This window comes from Notothenia coriiceps, unplaced genomic scaffold (assembly GCF_000735185.1).
Source record: "Notothenia coriiceps isolate Sejong01 unplaced genomic scaffold, NC01 NC01_scaffold00025848, whole genome shotgun sequence".
In the NCBI taxonomy this organism is placed as follows: domain Eukaryota; kingdom Metazoa; phylum Chordata; class Actinopteri; order Perciformes; family Nototheniidae; genus Notothenia; species Notothenia coriiceps.
This window is the reverse complement of record NW_011358549.1, coordinates 352,875-370,494: the sequence shown is the minus strand read 5'-3', so window position 1 is coordinate 370,494 and position 17,620 is coordinate 352,875. Positions and strand designations below refer to the sequence as shown.

The 17,620-nt window shown below is 38.7% G+C and overlaps 1 protein-coding gene and 1 long non-coding RNA gene across 5 annotated transcripts in view; one reads left to right on the top strand and one right to left on the bottom strand.

Moving 5' to 3' along the window:
* The window catches only part of ptpn11b (protein tyrosine phosphatase non-receptor type 11b), a 36,153-nt gene extending 26,511 nt beyond the window's left edge, over nt 1-9,642 (bottom strand). For both annotated transcript variants that reach the window (XM_010783803.1, XM_010783804.1), the window contains exon 1: nt 9,545-9,642. In XM_010783803.1, coding sequence (XP_010782105.1) covers nt 9,545-9,558 — 14 coding nt within the window. In that variant the 5' untranslated portion in view covers nt 9,559-9,642. The remainder of the gene's footprint in view (nt 1-9,544) is intronic.
* Nucleotides 9,643-12,590: 2,948 nt separating this feature from the next.
* Nucleotides 12,591-17,620, top strand: part of LOC104956325 (uncharacterized) — a 9,588-nt gene continuing 4,558 nt past the window's right edge. Inside the window, exons 1-2 of one of the 3 annotated variants that reach the window (XR_799534.1) lie at nt 12,591-12,667; nt 13,022-13,083. This is a non-coding gene — a long non-coding RNA (uncharacterized lncRNA). Of the gene's footprint in view, nt 12,668-13,021; nt 13,107-17,620 lie in introns of all 3 variants that reach the window. The other 2 variants (XR_799535.1, XR_799536.1) reach the window with 2 other exon arrangements.

Genomic DNA, 17,620 nt, shown 5'->3' with positions numbered 1-17,620 from the left:
GGGATTCATAGTTTTTTCAAAATCCTTCTTATTATCATAAAAACATGTATTTTAAATGAATATGTTTTGGATTTTTTCTGTACCAAACAAAGATATGTTATTAAAAAGGAGCCCTACTATGCTAGTTTTTCAGAATGATATTCCTATTTGGTGCCCCTACTGTGACAAGTTGACATACTTTAATGTTAAAAAGGGCACCTCTTTTCACCCTCTGTCTGAAACCAGCGCCCAGTCTGCTCTGATGGTCGGCTGGGTAAGCTTGAGTGTTACATGGTGATGTAACTATGTTGGGGAAGTAAACAAAGGAGTCCAATGGAGATGTTCCAGGAGGGGTGAGAGAAACTTTGGGGTTTTAGCCTTTGCAGAACATTTACATGCACACACCTATATCACACATTACTAATGCTAAATGTGTGATTTGGTTTGTTTATGACATTAAGGCATTTATTAGAATTTCGACCAAAATTGCGCAAAACACTTCTCCATTGGGATTATCAAGGATCCTCTTTTGTTGAAGGTTCACTCGTGAACTAACAGGATTAGTCCAGTGATTAGTAAAATGTCAAAGTCTGCTTGATTTAGATTTAAATATAAGTCCAGCCTGCATGAGCAGAGAACCTCCATTGGACAGACCAGACATCTGACCCAGACTCCACCTGGCCTGCTTTTCCTCACCGAGGGGGGGGGCAAAACCTATCTGCTGCCCTTTCTCTCGTTCTACGAGCACAGGAAGCAGATTATAGGAGGAACTTTACAAATAAAAAATACTAACCAATTACAAGAGGATTAGTGCGGTAGATCGCAGGGTGAATAGGACATGACCCTCGCTGTTACGTTAGAGATTTCGCTGGAAGCGGTTGAGCTGAGGACGGAGCGTTTGTGGACAGACAGGATATGACTCATCAGGATGGAAAGAAAGTGTTACAAGCATTATCCACAGTATTCAAAGTGAATCAAGAGATGTATTGTCATTGAAAAATTGAATTCTGAAGAATGCATAGCAGTTGCTTGGTGTAATTCTTTCCCATTTCTAATCGTGCATAAAGCCACCTTTTTCCTGCTTTATTATCGTTTATATATTTCTATGTATCACAAAACAAGATCCGACTTCAAAAGACCTCCTGATTACAGTGAGGAAACATTTATTTTGCATAGCTTTGGACCACGGTAAGATATCTGACATGATAATCATGGTTTCAGGTATCAAAGATACATTGCTGGTCAACTACAAGCAGCTTAGTTGACTTAAGATTTAAACTGGCAAGACTTAAATCAGAAACTTTCCAATATAAAAGCTTAAAGGAATTTGATTGAAATCGCAAAACGGACTGCTAATTGCAATACCAGCAAAAATAAATTCTTATCAGATGAAAAAGTATACAGCTGTATTATCTGACAATAATTACTTTAAAAACATGTTTTTTTCTCTTTTATTTGACAATATGTGTTCCTCCCGTCAAAGCCCTTCACAACAATGGTACTATACTAGAGAGCCATTGACATGTCATGTGTGTCAGATGGTGGACAGATTACTTGTGGTATTGTTTTTAATCCTACACAGATTCATACGGAGAAATAATAATAGTGGGGCAGGAATGCCTTGTGTCACTAATCCATATCTAATCCCTCATCACAGTGCTGTCACTCGTCAGATTGTCCAAACAATGGAAGACGGGCTGGGACCAGGCACACACCGTGGAGCAGTGCTTCAGACACACACGAGCAGCAGCAACTGTGTCAGGGTTACAGACGGACCCTGTCTCCACTTGCAAAAGCAAACCCTAATCCTTTTTAAAACTGGACCAAATTTGTATCCCAAACATTCTGAAACACCAACAAGCACACATCAATGCACGGAAGTGAAATTCTCTACAAATGGATACCCCTCTACATTCACCTGCTATATTTATGTACTGTATTCTTAAAGGCATTATTAACGGAAGAAGGAGGAGTTCAAATAATTGTGAGGGGTTTCCTAAAAGCAGCAGAACGTGTGGCTGAGTTTAGTTTGGATCGCTTTTGCCCTACCTCACCATTGTGGTCTAAACCTGCCACAGCCCCCTAGCTTGGGCTGCCTCACAGTTTAGTAATCCAGCACTGGGCACTGTTACACAGGAGAGGCGGGAGGGAGCAGGGGAGATTTAGAGATGCGGAGGGCGGAGGGGAGGGGGTAGCTTGTAAAAGTGTTATTGGGTTAGATAGAGTGAGACAGAGACAGTGAACGAAAGAGAAGGGGGGGTGCTTTGTAAGAGTGTTAAACAGAGGGAAAGACTGCAGGAGGGAGAGCAAGGGGGTGGGGGCTTTTTAATCTGGGATTTGGGTGAGTGTGAGCAGGCCTGATACCAGCGCCCGACACTATCAGTCGGCCCCTGCATCCCCTCATTCCCCACCTCGGACCCATGCGACAGGCGCTGGCAGGCTGGTCCGACCACCCTCTGTTCTCCGCATCACCCTCACCTTTGTAGCCGTAACGCCTAGCGGCTGTGCAATGGCTCCCCACCTGAACCACCGCTCTAGAGCTTTCTCTGGCTGTGACACAGATCAGACCGGGCCAGCTACAAGGTCCCGCCTCCTATCCTGTCGGAGGCCAAATGCAACAGCTGTGTTGCCCGTGCCTGGAGATTACACCTAATCGTACGTGGCGTAGTTACACCGGATCATAGTTAGCCCCTAGCCAAAGCTAAACCCCCCACAATCCAGCCAATTCAGCAGTACGCCATTAGGGTATTAATTTAGCAGCTTGCAGATACATTTGAAAAGAAATGCAGAAGAAAAGATTCATGGCAATAGTAGACTGCAGAGTAATGTCTAACAACCTGAGCGTGACTTCTGGATTGTGTGACAATCTAAGGATATTTCCAATGTGGTTGATAAAGGGTAAATCAACGAAATTGTGATTGATGATAAATAGTTTGGCAATCACCAAAGTCACATACATTCTTCCTGAGGGGAACATGAACATCAACATTCATGGTAAAATGTTTTTAAGCCATTTCACTTTAAAAAAGAAAAATGTCAACTCCATTGTGGTTCGAAAGGAAATGTCAGGATTTCACCAGAGTCATAATGAATTATCCTCTGGGGACCATGAATGAGTGGAAGACTTCCTACCAATTCACCAGACATTGCCATCGCTAAAGCTACAACAGCTGGAAATGTAAAGCCACGTTAAACTTACCCAAGGTAAACTACAAAGTGACCTAAAACAATTGTGAGTGTAAAAGTGTAAAGCACATTGTAAATCCTTTAACAGTTGGCAAGATCAGGGCATGAGAATGCATGTGTTAAACACAATATTAATATTGTTGAAAGAAGCTAGTAAGCTAGTAAGTCAGTTACATCTTCGGTGAAATAAGACCTTGGTGAAGACAACAAACATTTTGGATGCTCGGTAAGACGTTTTTTAATACAAGGCATTCAAACAAGACATTTTATTTTCAATTATGAAACTCATTGCCCTAAATGTCACTTGTGCAATCGTGGCTGCAGGGCTTTGGATAGATTTCTTGGAAGCATGTTTTGATATTTCGCAGTGAAACTATTATTTTGTGATCTGGGTCTCTGTTTTGTCACAGCGCAGGACAAAATGTATTTGCCCTTTCTCTTTCAGTGTGTGTTACTCAGTGTAATGATTAACCTTTGGGCCATCACTCACCAAGAAACGCTTGTAGAAATGGCCTGGTTATTGGGACTCAGTGATAAAGAGTATTGAACTGCTCATTTGTTTGGAAGTGTTCGGGTGTCAAGTCAACCAAATGTAGTAACATTGGAAGCGTTCAACAGTTGATGTACTTTCAATGATCTCATGTCAGTTGTCAGTTAGATTATTATTATTTTTTGTGAATGCTATAGTTCAATACATAACTTGACATGCATATTGAAAAGATAAGTTGAAAAATAATGAATCAATTGCAAATATCTCTCTTTTTGTTAAGAATTTCTGATTCTTCCCCTAGGCTGTATTAAACCTCAATAATAATGAAACTCACTAGGAGCTAATCATGTCTACATGGCAAACTATATATAAGACATTTTTTTAAGTTTTTGACATTTTAAAGTATAGAGTAGGTCATAACATTCTTTCAACAAAAAATTAAGAAACCCGCAATAGTCTAAATAATCTACAATACACTGTAAAAGACCATTTATAGCATCTCCCCTCTTGAGTGATGTAACAGATAAAGAACCCAAAAAATATGTGTAGCTTTTTACACGTCAAATCATTTGTCTGTGTAGTACTGCACTACTGCCAATGTTCTTAGAAGTCTTTAACACACACTGAACAGCTTGCCCTCCCCATCCAAGTACCTCCCCCCCCCCCTCCTTAGATCATGACTGCAGGAGTGACTCAGGGCTTTCCAAGAATAGGATTGCCTTTGATAACCACCAGGCGCCCCATTTCCCTGCAACTGGTCTTGGGGCAGAGGGAGACAGAGACAGAGACAGAGACAGGACAAAGAAAAGGAGATTTCTAACGCCTGGTTTTATCTGAAGAGACGTGGACAGGAAGGGAGACGAGACACAGGTTGTGCTGTGGGAGAGACGGAGGCAGCTGGGGGCTGCAGGTTAGGCCTGGTGGAGGAGAAACAGACGGGGTGTGCATCCAGCCACCGCTCTATCCTCTTACATAATGTCTCAAGTTCAATATAGCCCTGGTTGTCTATTTAAAGCGCGCATGTCTAGGCCCGCTGACAAAAAGGTGATATACTTAGTAGCCGCAGCGCAGCATGAAAGCCCCTGCTCGGGCTAAATTGGTCACAGACAAGCCCAGGGTGTGGGTTTTGGCAATGTTGCGGATATTTTTAGCCCGGCTGGTGATCCGGGCTATTTACATGAGGTGCAAAACTCGCACACCCCCCATTGCCAGATGCTTCACTCTGTGTAGCACCAGGAAGGCAACATAGCAGAACTCTGGCAATCACTGCGAATGTTTTGCAAAGTGTGTCAGCAAGCAGAAGCCGAATAAATCATTAGCGCTGGCAATGATATGACCAGTGGTGAAAAGCTTTGAAAGGAGTTCTTTAGTGGTACGATAGCGGCTAATAGCACAGGGTATCCATAGTTTGTGACTTTACATGGAGTCAACAGTACTTATCAAACACAGAGTCGAAGTGGCTCTGGGCATTAATGGTTAATAAATAACTACTTCACAGACACATCCAACCTTTTTTTAAACAGACAACAAGAAAGTTCAATTTGGTGAGAAGCAGAAAGTAGTTCAAACACGACAGAAAGAAAATGAGGATACAGAGCGATCACTTAAAAAGTCTTCATAATTGTCTCTCTTTAACATAGCACTCTGCAATTTTATTGCAAAATGTATCAGCAGGCAAAAGATTAAAATGATGGAATAATCAACTTTTCAATTTGTATAGAGTGATGAATTGGCAGAAAAGCAGTATGTTTGACATTAAACTAATGCTTCTCACTAAGAGGTCATATTTGCATTTTGTGAATAATGTTTTATAGGCTCTCTTTTTTCCACTTAAAGGCACTTTAAACAACCGTCTTACCATTAGCACATTACAGCTGTGGTTCATTTAGTCCATTTCCCATGCATCACAGGAACATTTTACCAAATGCAATCTTAGTATTAAAAGCAAATGCATCATACATTTGCATGATGATATTTTGCTAAGATTCTCCGCATCTCATTTGACTATGCAAAACTAAGGGCTTACTAGATTGAATGTGTTGATGGAAAAAACATTGAATTGAATGAGCTTTTCTGCAGAAATTGAAGACTTAAAAGACTAATTCAAAATACATTCGGTGTATTTTATTCCACATTTGCCATTATTTTCTGTAACAGTAGGATAACTTTAAATCGCAATAAAAAAGTAATATGTATACCATTAAAGTAGTGACACTCCCGTGATGTAGAGAAATAAGCAGATACAATTTGAGTACTTCTTCCTGTAAAAAAGAAGCCATAGGCGATAATATGTCGGCAAAGAGAAGTTAGTATTTGTATTAGCAGCCAAAGCTAGCGAGACCATTGTACTTCTCCCTGAAGTGAAATGAGCGTGACTTGAATATTCAAAGAACAGTAGGCATGACAGTATTAACCGGGAACTGGGTTTAGTTCTGAAATGATCAAATCAACGTTTCCTACAGAAACCTGGAATAGCCTTTATACCTTTTCAAACACTTTTGACCCTTGACCTCATTAGCATTAAGTGCTATTTCAAGATCCAAAGTAGGGCTGAGAAAGACTTTATTGTTGTGTCCAGTGGTTGAAAAAGTACATTTGCTCAAGTACTATACTTAAGAATAACTTATTCACTTGAGTATTTTTCACTTTATGCTACTATAAACTTATATTCTACAACAATTTAGAGGCTAATAGTACATATTTGACCCAACTTCCTGTATTTAAGAGCTTTGGTTACTAGCTACTTTAGAGATACAGATAATAAATATCAAATCATTTAGTATTTTATTATATATTATTGTAGGTTAAGCTGCCCAAAGTAAGTCAAATAAACGTCACCTTTACTTTGCATCACTAATTATAACAATAAATTGAATTGTATGATTATGAAATGTGCTATTATGCATAATAAGTACCTTTATTGTTGTTACTTTTAATGCTACTAGTTTAGTACTTTTACCTGTATTTTTACACCATTTTATTTTACTTTAACCCTTTTTTGACTTTTTCACCTCTAGTTCTGTTTCTACACTATCTGTATTGTTTTGCGTCTGAATAAAATGTGAAAAGAAACCCTGACAGTAGTTCGGAGCACTCGTGGAAATGTTGCCGTGCTATCTCATTCCCCCACATGGCTGTTGTTTTCCTGTCGGCTTATCCACAACACTGACTCACTGCTCTCCGCTGGTCAAATGACTTTCAGTGACAGATGAGGTCTCCTCTATAAACAAAGTGGGGGGCAGAGGTGATTTCCAATAGTGGAAAGTTTGATATACTACACACAATCAACTGGCGAAATAAAAAAGAATCAGCAATGTGAGAGATTCCCGTTTATCACAGCGTTACTCTGAACTCTGTCATGGTACTAAAACAATAAGGGACATTCCAAATGGTTCCTTCAAATAATATTGACTATGAGAATAATGATCTAAAAAACCCTCATGAGCTGGAGAGTGATTCTGTTATCAACAGGAGAGCAGGTCTGTCTGATCGACATGGCACGCCATGTAACATTGTTCCCCTGTGGTATTTCAGCTCAGGAAGTAGAGAACGAGCCACAGAGCAACAGTCCTATGTGTTTCTGCCGGTGACGAACCATGGAAACCGGCTGAGATGAAAACAACTTCAAACTCTGTCTCAGTGTTTTCCCACTATCTCGGATCGTAGCCTGCTGGTGGCTTCTGTCAACTCACAAGGGTTTTTGATCAATGGTTACCAATTTAAGGCTACATTTCCTAGAAATAGATTTCATAAAGTGAGGAATTGTGGCACTAATAGTCAATGTTTTTTAACCGATATTCCTATCACTTCTCAACACATTTTACTCACTGGTCTTATTAATGTTCCAGTTTGGAAAAACCCTGCTAAAACCCACTCACACCTGGCTTTGTCTTAAGTGGGAAAGGCTACAATCGGCATTCATTCCCAGAAAAGAGGCAGAAATGCATACTCTTGTTCGCAACTATTTGTTTTTTTATAGCTCTAATGTTATAAAAAGCAGCATACACGCTCATTTTGATTTCTTTTAAAAGGGTACTATTGCTATTTCAGATAAGAAAGCAACACTAGACCAACATTCACATCAGTAGGTCCTGCTAGCGAGTCGACAGCTTTTAAGTCCAATTGAGTCCCGTCATTTCCCCAAATTCAATATTTGGAAGTGAAAATAAAAGTGAAATGAGAAGTTTAAGGTGATTACCCAAATTGTCTATTGCATTAGTTAACTGAACCATCAAACGGAAAGGACTCCCCAACATCCTTGCAATCGTCTGATGAATAAGCAGCAACTGGACTAGGTTTACAAGGATTTACAAGTTACAATATTACTGTCTAAGACATACCTTTTGAGACTCTATTGTGAAAACAATTTCAAGTTAGCATTCTACGAAGCATCACAGAAATAAATGACTTTGTGTTTTGTGAAGATTATATTAAAATCAGTAGAATGGCTCTTTAAACTCGATATCATTACACCATCACAACTTTTAAGAGGCATACAGGACACAACAGTCACATGTCACCCTGGCACGACACATGTGCAATCTTTTCCACCCATATCGTGCTATTTGTATCAACTATAAACTCCCTGATTGCTGACATTGCATTTTTCTTGAGTCCAAAACAGCCATAATGTACAAGAAACAAGGCGATAGCTGGAGTCAACATTTCTGAGGTCACCTTGCATAGAAATCTGCACCAGTTGTTTTATACCATTAATAAAGTGTGTGCTTTACACCACTGTGTAAATGTGTGTATTTTACTGCAAAAATCACATACCACAGCAAACGACACCAACAAAACACATTTCTATTATGATAACTTTACTTATTCATGTCTCGGGTTACTCGCTGGAAACCACCTAGAAAGAATAATCTGACATTATATAAACAAATAATGGTAAGTCTACATAACTACATGTACACTTATCTACTCATGTTTATGCTGTTCATCACAGCTCCTAATTCCTCGCACTAAGCGGGTCAATGTTTCAGGGAGATCTACAAAAAGCCCACAGACGCACTCGAGGTTAATAATATAAAGGAAGAATAGTGAGTTATTGTAAGAATAAATATACATTCTATTCACACTACCAAAGCTCTCAGAGTGAAGCCACATTACATTCATGCCAGGACTAAAAGTATACATTTTGTACAAGTATACAACAGAAGTTTAGTATGGTTATAAATAAAGCATTAATAAAGGTTTTGTTTAAAGGAACAGTAACTAATAACATTGAAACTTAATTTTGTGGTTCTTGACAATACATTAGTGAAACCTTTGTTGATATGCACTTATGGAAATGTGTTACATGTTTACTATAAAACCATTTCAGTGCTTGGATTCACAGGAAGCTTTAAGCCAATTTCCTGCACTGTGCACGAAGAGAAACAAAGAGAAAGGGCAGACCGAACAAACCTAGTAGTAGAAAAGAAAAGTGAGGATACAAATGTGTAGGATGCACGACAATAAGGTAGACACATTTAGTTGAACTTCTCTGACTTAGATGCTACTCAATAATAACTCACATGACTCATAAATGCAAGTCATGAAAACTTGACGCAGGTTTTTTAAACTGTAAGTTAACTCTGCAGCGCGTCTCCGCTTTAATTTGTCACCACACGTTTAGCAAATATAGTGTAGCTCTGTGCTAGTTCCTAATTTAACCGGCAAACATTTAATATATTCTTTAAGTGAAGTTTAAATATGAAGCGTCAAGTGCGTCTCTCACAGGGGTCTGACTGGAGAAAAGTTGAGGCGCCCTTCTTTTCTCTCTCCAGGAGCCTCACTTCAGTCTCGCCAGGACAGTCTCTGGCGGCTCGTGCAGTGTGGAGAGGTTTTTCAAAATGAAGGTTTTAATAATGAAAGTCTAGAAAAGTAACGCGACTTTACCTGCGAGATGTCATAGCAGTCTCTGGAAGCTGTCAAGTGTCCACAAACGTTTCCCTTTAGCCTCTGCCGAGTCGCTGTGAAGAGTGAGAGCTGTGGAACCTGTGCGAAGAGCTACACATGACTACTGACACCGTTTCCGGTTAATGCCTTCAAAACAAAGCCTCGTCTAAAAAAAAATATCACAAAGATAAAGAGATCATTTCAACTAAATGTGTCTACCTTATTGTCGTGCATCCTACACATTTGTATCCTCACTTTTCTTTTCTACTACTAGGTTTGTTCGGTCTGCCACTACTAGGTTTGGTTCGGTCTGCCCTTTCTCCTTTGTTTCTCCTTCGTGCACAGTGCAGGAAATTGGCTTAAAGCTTCCTGTGAATCCAAGCACTGAAATGGTTTTATAGTAAACATGCAACACATTTCCATAAGTGCATATCAACAAAGGTTTCACTAATGTATTGTCAAGAACCACAACATTAAGTTTCAATGTTATTAGTTCATGATCATTATCAAATGAATGTTTTTATATTAAGGCGTCTGCACAGGAATCTTTATTTTTGATGTATTTTAAGATGATGTTTCTTTGTTTTGAAGTAGTAAAAAAAAGGATGTGAGAAAATTATTATCAATTATTTGGCTTGGCTTTTTAGTAAAATCAAAACTAACATAACAATTAAGTGGTGTTTTTATAGCACAACATCTTGTTTTAACCCATTATCACCTTTAAAAGGATATTTAAAAAGTGTATTACTTTTATTTTGACAATCAAGCTTCTTTTCCTGTCCAGTTCTGACTAAACCCAGCTAACTTGATGCATCTTAAGGGAACATTGTTAAAGTTCTATGGCATATTTAGGTTTATGAAGGAGGCTTCATAAAGAATATACAGTTGAAAAAACAAATCCAATGAATAGAAGGTTGACTCCTCACTAATAATCGTCTGAGTCACAATGGAAGCTGAAAGCAGGGGCACACCCCACTGCACACCTGTTACTGTATAGGCTAACTGTTCATTAATTAATGAGCCAAATCTACACAGCCTTGTTGATCAGCTGCTGCCCATTATGGGACGTGGAGGAATGGAATCTGCTTGAGCTAAAAGTATTATAGTGCTATTATTGGAAGCAAAAATGAAACAACTCCATTATAAGTATATATTATGATATTGCTGGCAACCCAATGACAAAGCAGCAGGGTAGTGTTAGCAAACTGCTTCTTTTCTCAGTTAAAGTTCCTTTGGATGAAAGTACATTAGTGTTTTTACCATTCAAAAAGTGTTCGTAAGACACAAAACAAGACTACCAGCAAAAATGTACAGCCATATCTCATCGATCAAATCATATTCCCTTTTTAATATTTAATCAATAAACCCAATGTTATACACTTTTTACTCATATACTCACCTCTATCAAGAAGTTATACACATGTCTACTTGTGGTTAACGGTACTGAAAAACAAAGATTGTTTTGTTATTTGTTTTGTTATTTAACAAACATTTTCTTTCCCATTCAGGTCTTTTGTGTTCACCAATGATGCAATAGTAGTTACTTAAACGCCATAAAAGGCCATAACAGGTAAGTCTTTATACTCAACTGTAAATCCAGATATGTGTCAAAACAAGTCAGGGCAAACCGGTAGGCAATCCAAAATAAAAACATTTTACAATGAGAAAGAAAAAATATTAGAAAGTCTTATAGTGGTTAAATTATTCGAACGGAACAATATAATGTACTTGTGCGGTGCTTTGCTATTGTACATTCCTGCTATTGTCTTGTGAGAGGTAAAGCAAGTCTAAAAATATATACCTCCTATTCAGTTATACCCTCATGATGGGACAGCCTTCCAGCTCTGAATCCTATGGTTATCAGTGGAGGTTAATCTACTGGGGGATGGAGGGGCTTATGCAATTGTCTGTGCGCTCACAGGCTTCACATCTATGGATTTACTTTTCCACTGTTTGACCCAGAGTGCTGCTGCAGCCTACAGACAAACCCTAAGATGATGGAGAAGGGAATTTCGATCTCTCTGTAGCATTTCTGCTGCCAGAGTCTAAGTGTTGTTTTCTTCGCCAAATGAAATGTGCTCCAGGCAGGATACATGGGTTTGAACATAGGCTTTATTGTTTTGGTCTGGTGGGCACTTTAAATGATCCTGTCGCACAATGGGAGGGCTTTACTCTCCGATCGATAGAAAGTGGAATTGATGAGGTTGAGAAAAGGCAAAATATTGGAGTAACACTGAGTGCACATTTAGTGTTTAATAGCCTACTAAACGTGATTGATACAAGACTGAGAAAACAAAGTCATTACCGTTTATAAGCTGCTTTGGATACCCTTTGTATATCTTGTGTTGTTTTAAAAAAATAATTATAGGAAAACCGTTATTATACTGCACCTAAATATACATACTTTATGAAATAGTTTTTGGAAATTAGATCACTTTGGCTTCTGTCTGCAAAAAGGTCAATCAAAGTTTATTTTAGTGTGGTTGTGTAGGGAGGGGGATTGAATTTAAACACTGTAATAGCTGCACTCTAAAAAATGCTGGGTTATTTCTATAAACACATTGCTTGGTTGATTTGGCTGGGTCATAATTATGGGTTATTTGGGTACTGTAAACACACTGGTGGGTTGTTCATGCTGGGTCAAAGGGGTTATTAGGGTTTCAATTGCAGTTGAACACCTGCCTGGGTTATTTTTAACCCAGAGGTTGCTTTATTCACTTTCCCACTTCTGAATCATTCTGGAACCATCTTTTTTGTCATTTCTCACATCAAAACACATTGAAAAAACTGATTATGACCCCTTTTAGATGTTACATGTTTTAATAGCCTTTTTAAAAATATTTTTGAATGTGTTATTGCATCCGTCTTATCTTTTTTAATTAATCTTAACATATATTGTCACTGTTTAAAATTAGCTAATTTCCTTCATTTAAAAGTAGCCTAATTAGAAAAAAATAAGTACAATTTAATTACCACATATACTGTCCTGTCTGCGCATGTGCATACACAAGCAGCCCGCCACTTTTCCCTCCATTTTCCATTCGGAATCTGAAGGACCGAACTCAGCTGCCTGCGTAGCTCCGCTGTCGTGAGGTGAAGGTTCTCTACGGTTCTCCGTTTTAAGTAAGTAGCTCATTTATAGCCTTGGGTGTATTATATCATACTTAAACAGGTAGCTTTATAGCTAACATTAACGCTATCGACTGTGTTTTGATCAGGTTTTGATAGATTAACATTAGCAACCGTTAACATAGGCCTACAGCAGTTAGCTAACTGTTAACCTAGCTTAGTTGTGTAGTAATGTTTAAGTAACCTAATTGAAGTTTAACATGCAACATTAACATTATAAGATAACTTGATACTGCTTTCAAATTAAATACGTGATAAATCCAATCTTTGTCTTGTTAGACTTTCTTATTAGTTTGTGGATAATACAAGTTGAATGTTAACTGCCTGTTACTATGCTTTTTTTTGTAGCTTCACCTTCCCCGCTGCCCTGGCTTATATACTGGCCATTCCTACTGTGTTCCTGACCGGCTGTAAGAATTTTTCTTTTTAACTTGTTCTTATCATTGTGGTAATATAGGACACAACTACACATGTGAAATCACGTTGGTAAGGGAGATCTCTCCCCCGTCTGTGTGCGAGGGGGCGGGGCAGTTTATACACACGCGGCTGCTACATGCATGCAACACACACACACACACACACACACACACGGTGGAGAGAGAATTAAGCGCTCCGAGGTGTGGTTAAATGTTACTCGTCTTGAGGTGGACAATGCTCTTTGCCAAAAGTGAGAAATCATTTATTGCTTTTTGCTATAGAATAGAATGTAATCATTTAATGTCATTATACATCTACAATGAAAGAATTAAGAAAAGCTTCTCACTTTTTAAAAGGTTCCATCAAGTGCAATAACGGTTGATCATGTAAGGGCACACAAGCAATTTGTCTAAACATTTAGCAAAAGTGCACCACATCCAGTCATATTTAGGCTCTGTAATAATATTAAACTTGTCCGAAACCGTTTAGCGGTTTTGTAAGGTAAGAGGTCGATATTTTCTTTGTTACCGTAAAAATCGTGTTATGTTTAAGTGCATTTGTATTTCGTAAAAACTAAATTTTGTCGAAACTCCTCCTCCACATTGGGAAGGAGTGAATTATGTACTTTTGTACAGAAGGGTTTCCAGGTAGTTGGTAAAGGGTGGTAAAAGAGGGTTTGGAAACTCCAAACTTAACCACAAAAAAAAAAAAATTTACCCGTAGCCAAGTGTTCTCGCCGACCTTCTTTTAGGAATGTCAGGTCCCCGTGACATAAAACAACGAAAGTCCAGGTTCCCTGAAAACCCCCTTTCGGAAAGTGGGTAGGGTAAACCCGTTCTCGTGGAAAGAACTACTTTAAGTAGATCATCAATGGAAATCGAAGAAACACCCATTCGGTACAAAGGTCACTATCCTCCTGAGGGTCCGTAGCTAACCGTGTTCGAGCCCCGATGGTCTTAGGGTTACAATAAAAAGGTCTTTACTGATCAGGAAGTTCCGTTTTTTAAGGGTTGCCAGCAAGTATTACAGGGTCCAAGAGGGTGGGAGAACAACTACTGTATAATTGCCCATATGGTACCAATCTAAAGACGTTCCAGAGGCCACTGCCAGTTAGAATGAAGCTACAGACATAATATAATTCTCTTTTTTTTGTACGTAAATAAGGTTATATACAAATTAAAATTACCCTGTATGAAGATAGCAATAGTAAAAAACTTATAACGAAGTGGTATGGATAACATTAAGGAATTTTGTTTCGACCAGTACGACTAGCATAATATAAGAATTACGTTTGATTACACACCTCCACAAAAATTTTCTAAATGCATCCTTGGGTTAATTCGAACCACTGACTCACAGTCTTCGTCTTCTCCTCCACTGTCTACCTGATTCTGGTAACAACTAATACCAGAAAGGTACCTGTTTATTCTTTTATAACTTATTCGGTTGGAGTAGCATATTTCTTGGTTTTCCGACTACCAAACTGTTACGGAAACAGACAACTACTTATAGTGTAGTATGTATATAAGTATATTTTAAAGAGTTGGAAGTAACGAGGATATTCATTTTCGTTATAAATAGATTTTTAACTACGGACCTTGGAAATTTGTGATGTACACCTGACTCGTTACGTTTAAATGTCACCTGAGTGGTAATAGTGAGGCTTACTCTACAGGTTACGCAGGAGGTGGGTTCCCACCTACGTTCAAACGAACTCCTAACGAAGGGAAAGATTCCAATGTAGTGAACAACGGACCATTTTTAATGTCAAATAATTTTATAAAGATTTATGTAAGTTATTATTGTTTTAGACAGAATTTAACATCTTCTAAATGTTTGGGACCCATCATTGGATTTATATGTTATATATAATTTTAATATGAGTGGTCCCTGAAAAGTGGTTCTCGTTACGAAGACAAGAAAGTGTCAAGTGTGGTCCCTTAAGACCCGGGATTCATTGTTGGGGTGTCCAGACCTAGACACCCGGTGAACTCCTAATTCACCTGAACGAGTTCCGTTCCAAGACGAAAAAGTGAAGGGTGGACCTAAAATGTAAAGCGTTCGAAAGGGTCAGTGTTCGGACGAAGAGATTGGTCATAACGGTGATAACGGATAATACTAGTCTCAAGGAATCTTTTTACACAGAACGTAAGAACGTCGGACCGTTCATTAGCGCCGACAAACACTCCGTTTACCCGAAATATGCCATGAATCTGTCCATGTAAAAGTATTTTTAACGAGGGTCCATATCCTTGTTAAACTATTTTGTCACATAATGACCTACGGTGGCTTATAAGCGGCGGCTTTAATAGCCCGGATTTTTTACCAATTTTCCGGGAAAGCCGAAGCGGCTTTCCAAGAATCGTGGCTTTTTTTATAGTGCTTACAGTTGTCTTTTTTGCCCAATGCAACCCATTTGATTGCACCAACAACACTACTGCATTAGTTTTGCGCCCGCTGTTCGTGCACGGCGCGCCCTGGTACGAGCGCCCGACCGAGTGTCGGTTGTACCAGACCGGCGAACCTCTATAAATTTTTAATAGGTCTCTTTCTCCGCGCCCTAGAATCGCTAAACATTTTGCAACAAGTCGACCCTGAAAGAGCCCCCCACATTGACCGTTTCTGAAAGGTGGTGAACCCCTAATGAGGGTGGTGGAAACTTTAGTTTTGTGGGCCTGGAGTTTATACGCCGTCATTCTAGTTTAGTGTTCCCGTGGACTGTTCGCTCTCCTGACAAGTCGCGACGAGAGTAGCACGAACTACTCTTCTCTCGTCTGAATACCCGACTATTTTTCCGTCTCCTTCCCGATGACAATAATTTTTTTCTTTGGGAGGGTGAAAAAGGAATTGATTCATCCTGGTTCCGCCAATAGTAGTCGAATAAGGATCAAGATGTACAGTGGATATTGGGTGAAAGTGACCTTGTTAAAAGTACCACTCAATATTAAGTGGAGAGACAATAGTAATCCCCCTTTTACTGTGCGTCGTTGTCACCAAGTTATATAACATGAAAGCCTAGATTTATCTATGGTTACAACCCAAATGAAACGAGTACTCCTGCTGGTGGGAAATAAACGTCTAGAGAAATTTACATTAAATTAAACATTAACTAAAACTAAACATAGGTCAAAAAGGTGAAAATACCCATAGAAATATGTCTACAAATGAATGAACCGAAATACTCCTGTCTGTCGGGAATAATGTCCTAAGAACTTTAAGTTTACAATTAAGTAAACATTTACATGTAAGTACACCTAAAAGGTCAAAAGTGTAAACAATACGTACCCGTGAATTATCCACCCGCGTAAACAACAACAAACTTCCCCCGGAACCCGACAATGTTCAGAAATAAATGGTGATCAAACAAACATGGCCGGAAGGACGGATCCTACAAATACGTGCAAAAATTTCGTGGAACCGAAACAAGACCTTAACGTGAAACACGATCAATTAAGGATGTCCTCTTTCTTTACGTGAAAACTGAACCTTAGGTTACAGTGACATACGTAAGTTTTCACGACCCCTTATTTACAAAATAACCCTGGGTAATTTCACTAATAATAAATTCCAATTCAAAACGGTATTAGTAAATAAAAAGGTATGAGTCCATCTACCGACATGGTTTGTAGCAGTACTTACGACAAGTGTTCACCCTATCAACAATACGTGATCTTAAGTCGTACATATACAATACGTTTATAGTATATACTGTCTAATTATGTAATTCTCGTGAAAGCCGGTAAAGCCACATTAGCGGTATGAGCAAAGCATAGATGATATATTAAGCTTTCCCTTCTAATGGTATAAGCCTCGTGGAGTACATATAGATATGGTGTGTTGAAAACGTTCTAATGGTCTACATAACCACATTGGCACACACAGGTTGTTTCATAAGGGAGAATGACCTTCAGTCTAAGTCGACTTGATCTTGACATTCGACATAACTCAACAATTGGAACGATTTATGACAAAAAGTTAACCCCTTTTACACAATATTCACTGTTTGCGACTTTAAGGTCGTCGCGATAGACAATAGACGTCTTGTTAGTTCTTCAGTCTCATTATCACTCTCTTTCGTCGTGTAAGTCGGTAGATAATTTCTCGGTAAGAAATAAATGATACGCATTAATTTCGACCTCTCGTAAATTTTCAATCACTATCACAACCTTAATAGTCCTACCTGTTCTTTGTGATAAAGTTTACATTACCTAGTACAACGAGACATAGGTCGAGCTGCACATGTCATTTACATCGCCGTCCACTAAAGTGGTATGTAAAGTGGTACACTTTAATATATATAAGCACATTGGAGTAGTTATACTCATAAACACTCATTCCAAGGACAAGGGGTAGTGTGTTGTAGTCTATCGTTTTTGGACGTTATTTTTATTTCTACTCGTCTTTAATTTTGATTAGTATTACCATTTACTTTTTTTCCATTAACTAACCGTTACTAATGATTGAACACAATCCGGTTACCTGAGTTTTAGGATGTTTGAGGAAACACTGGTTTGTTACATTGCAAAACAA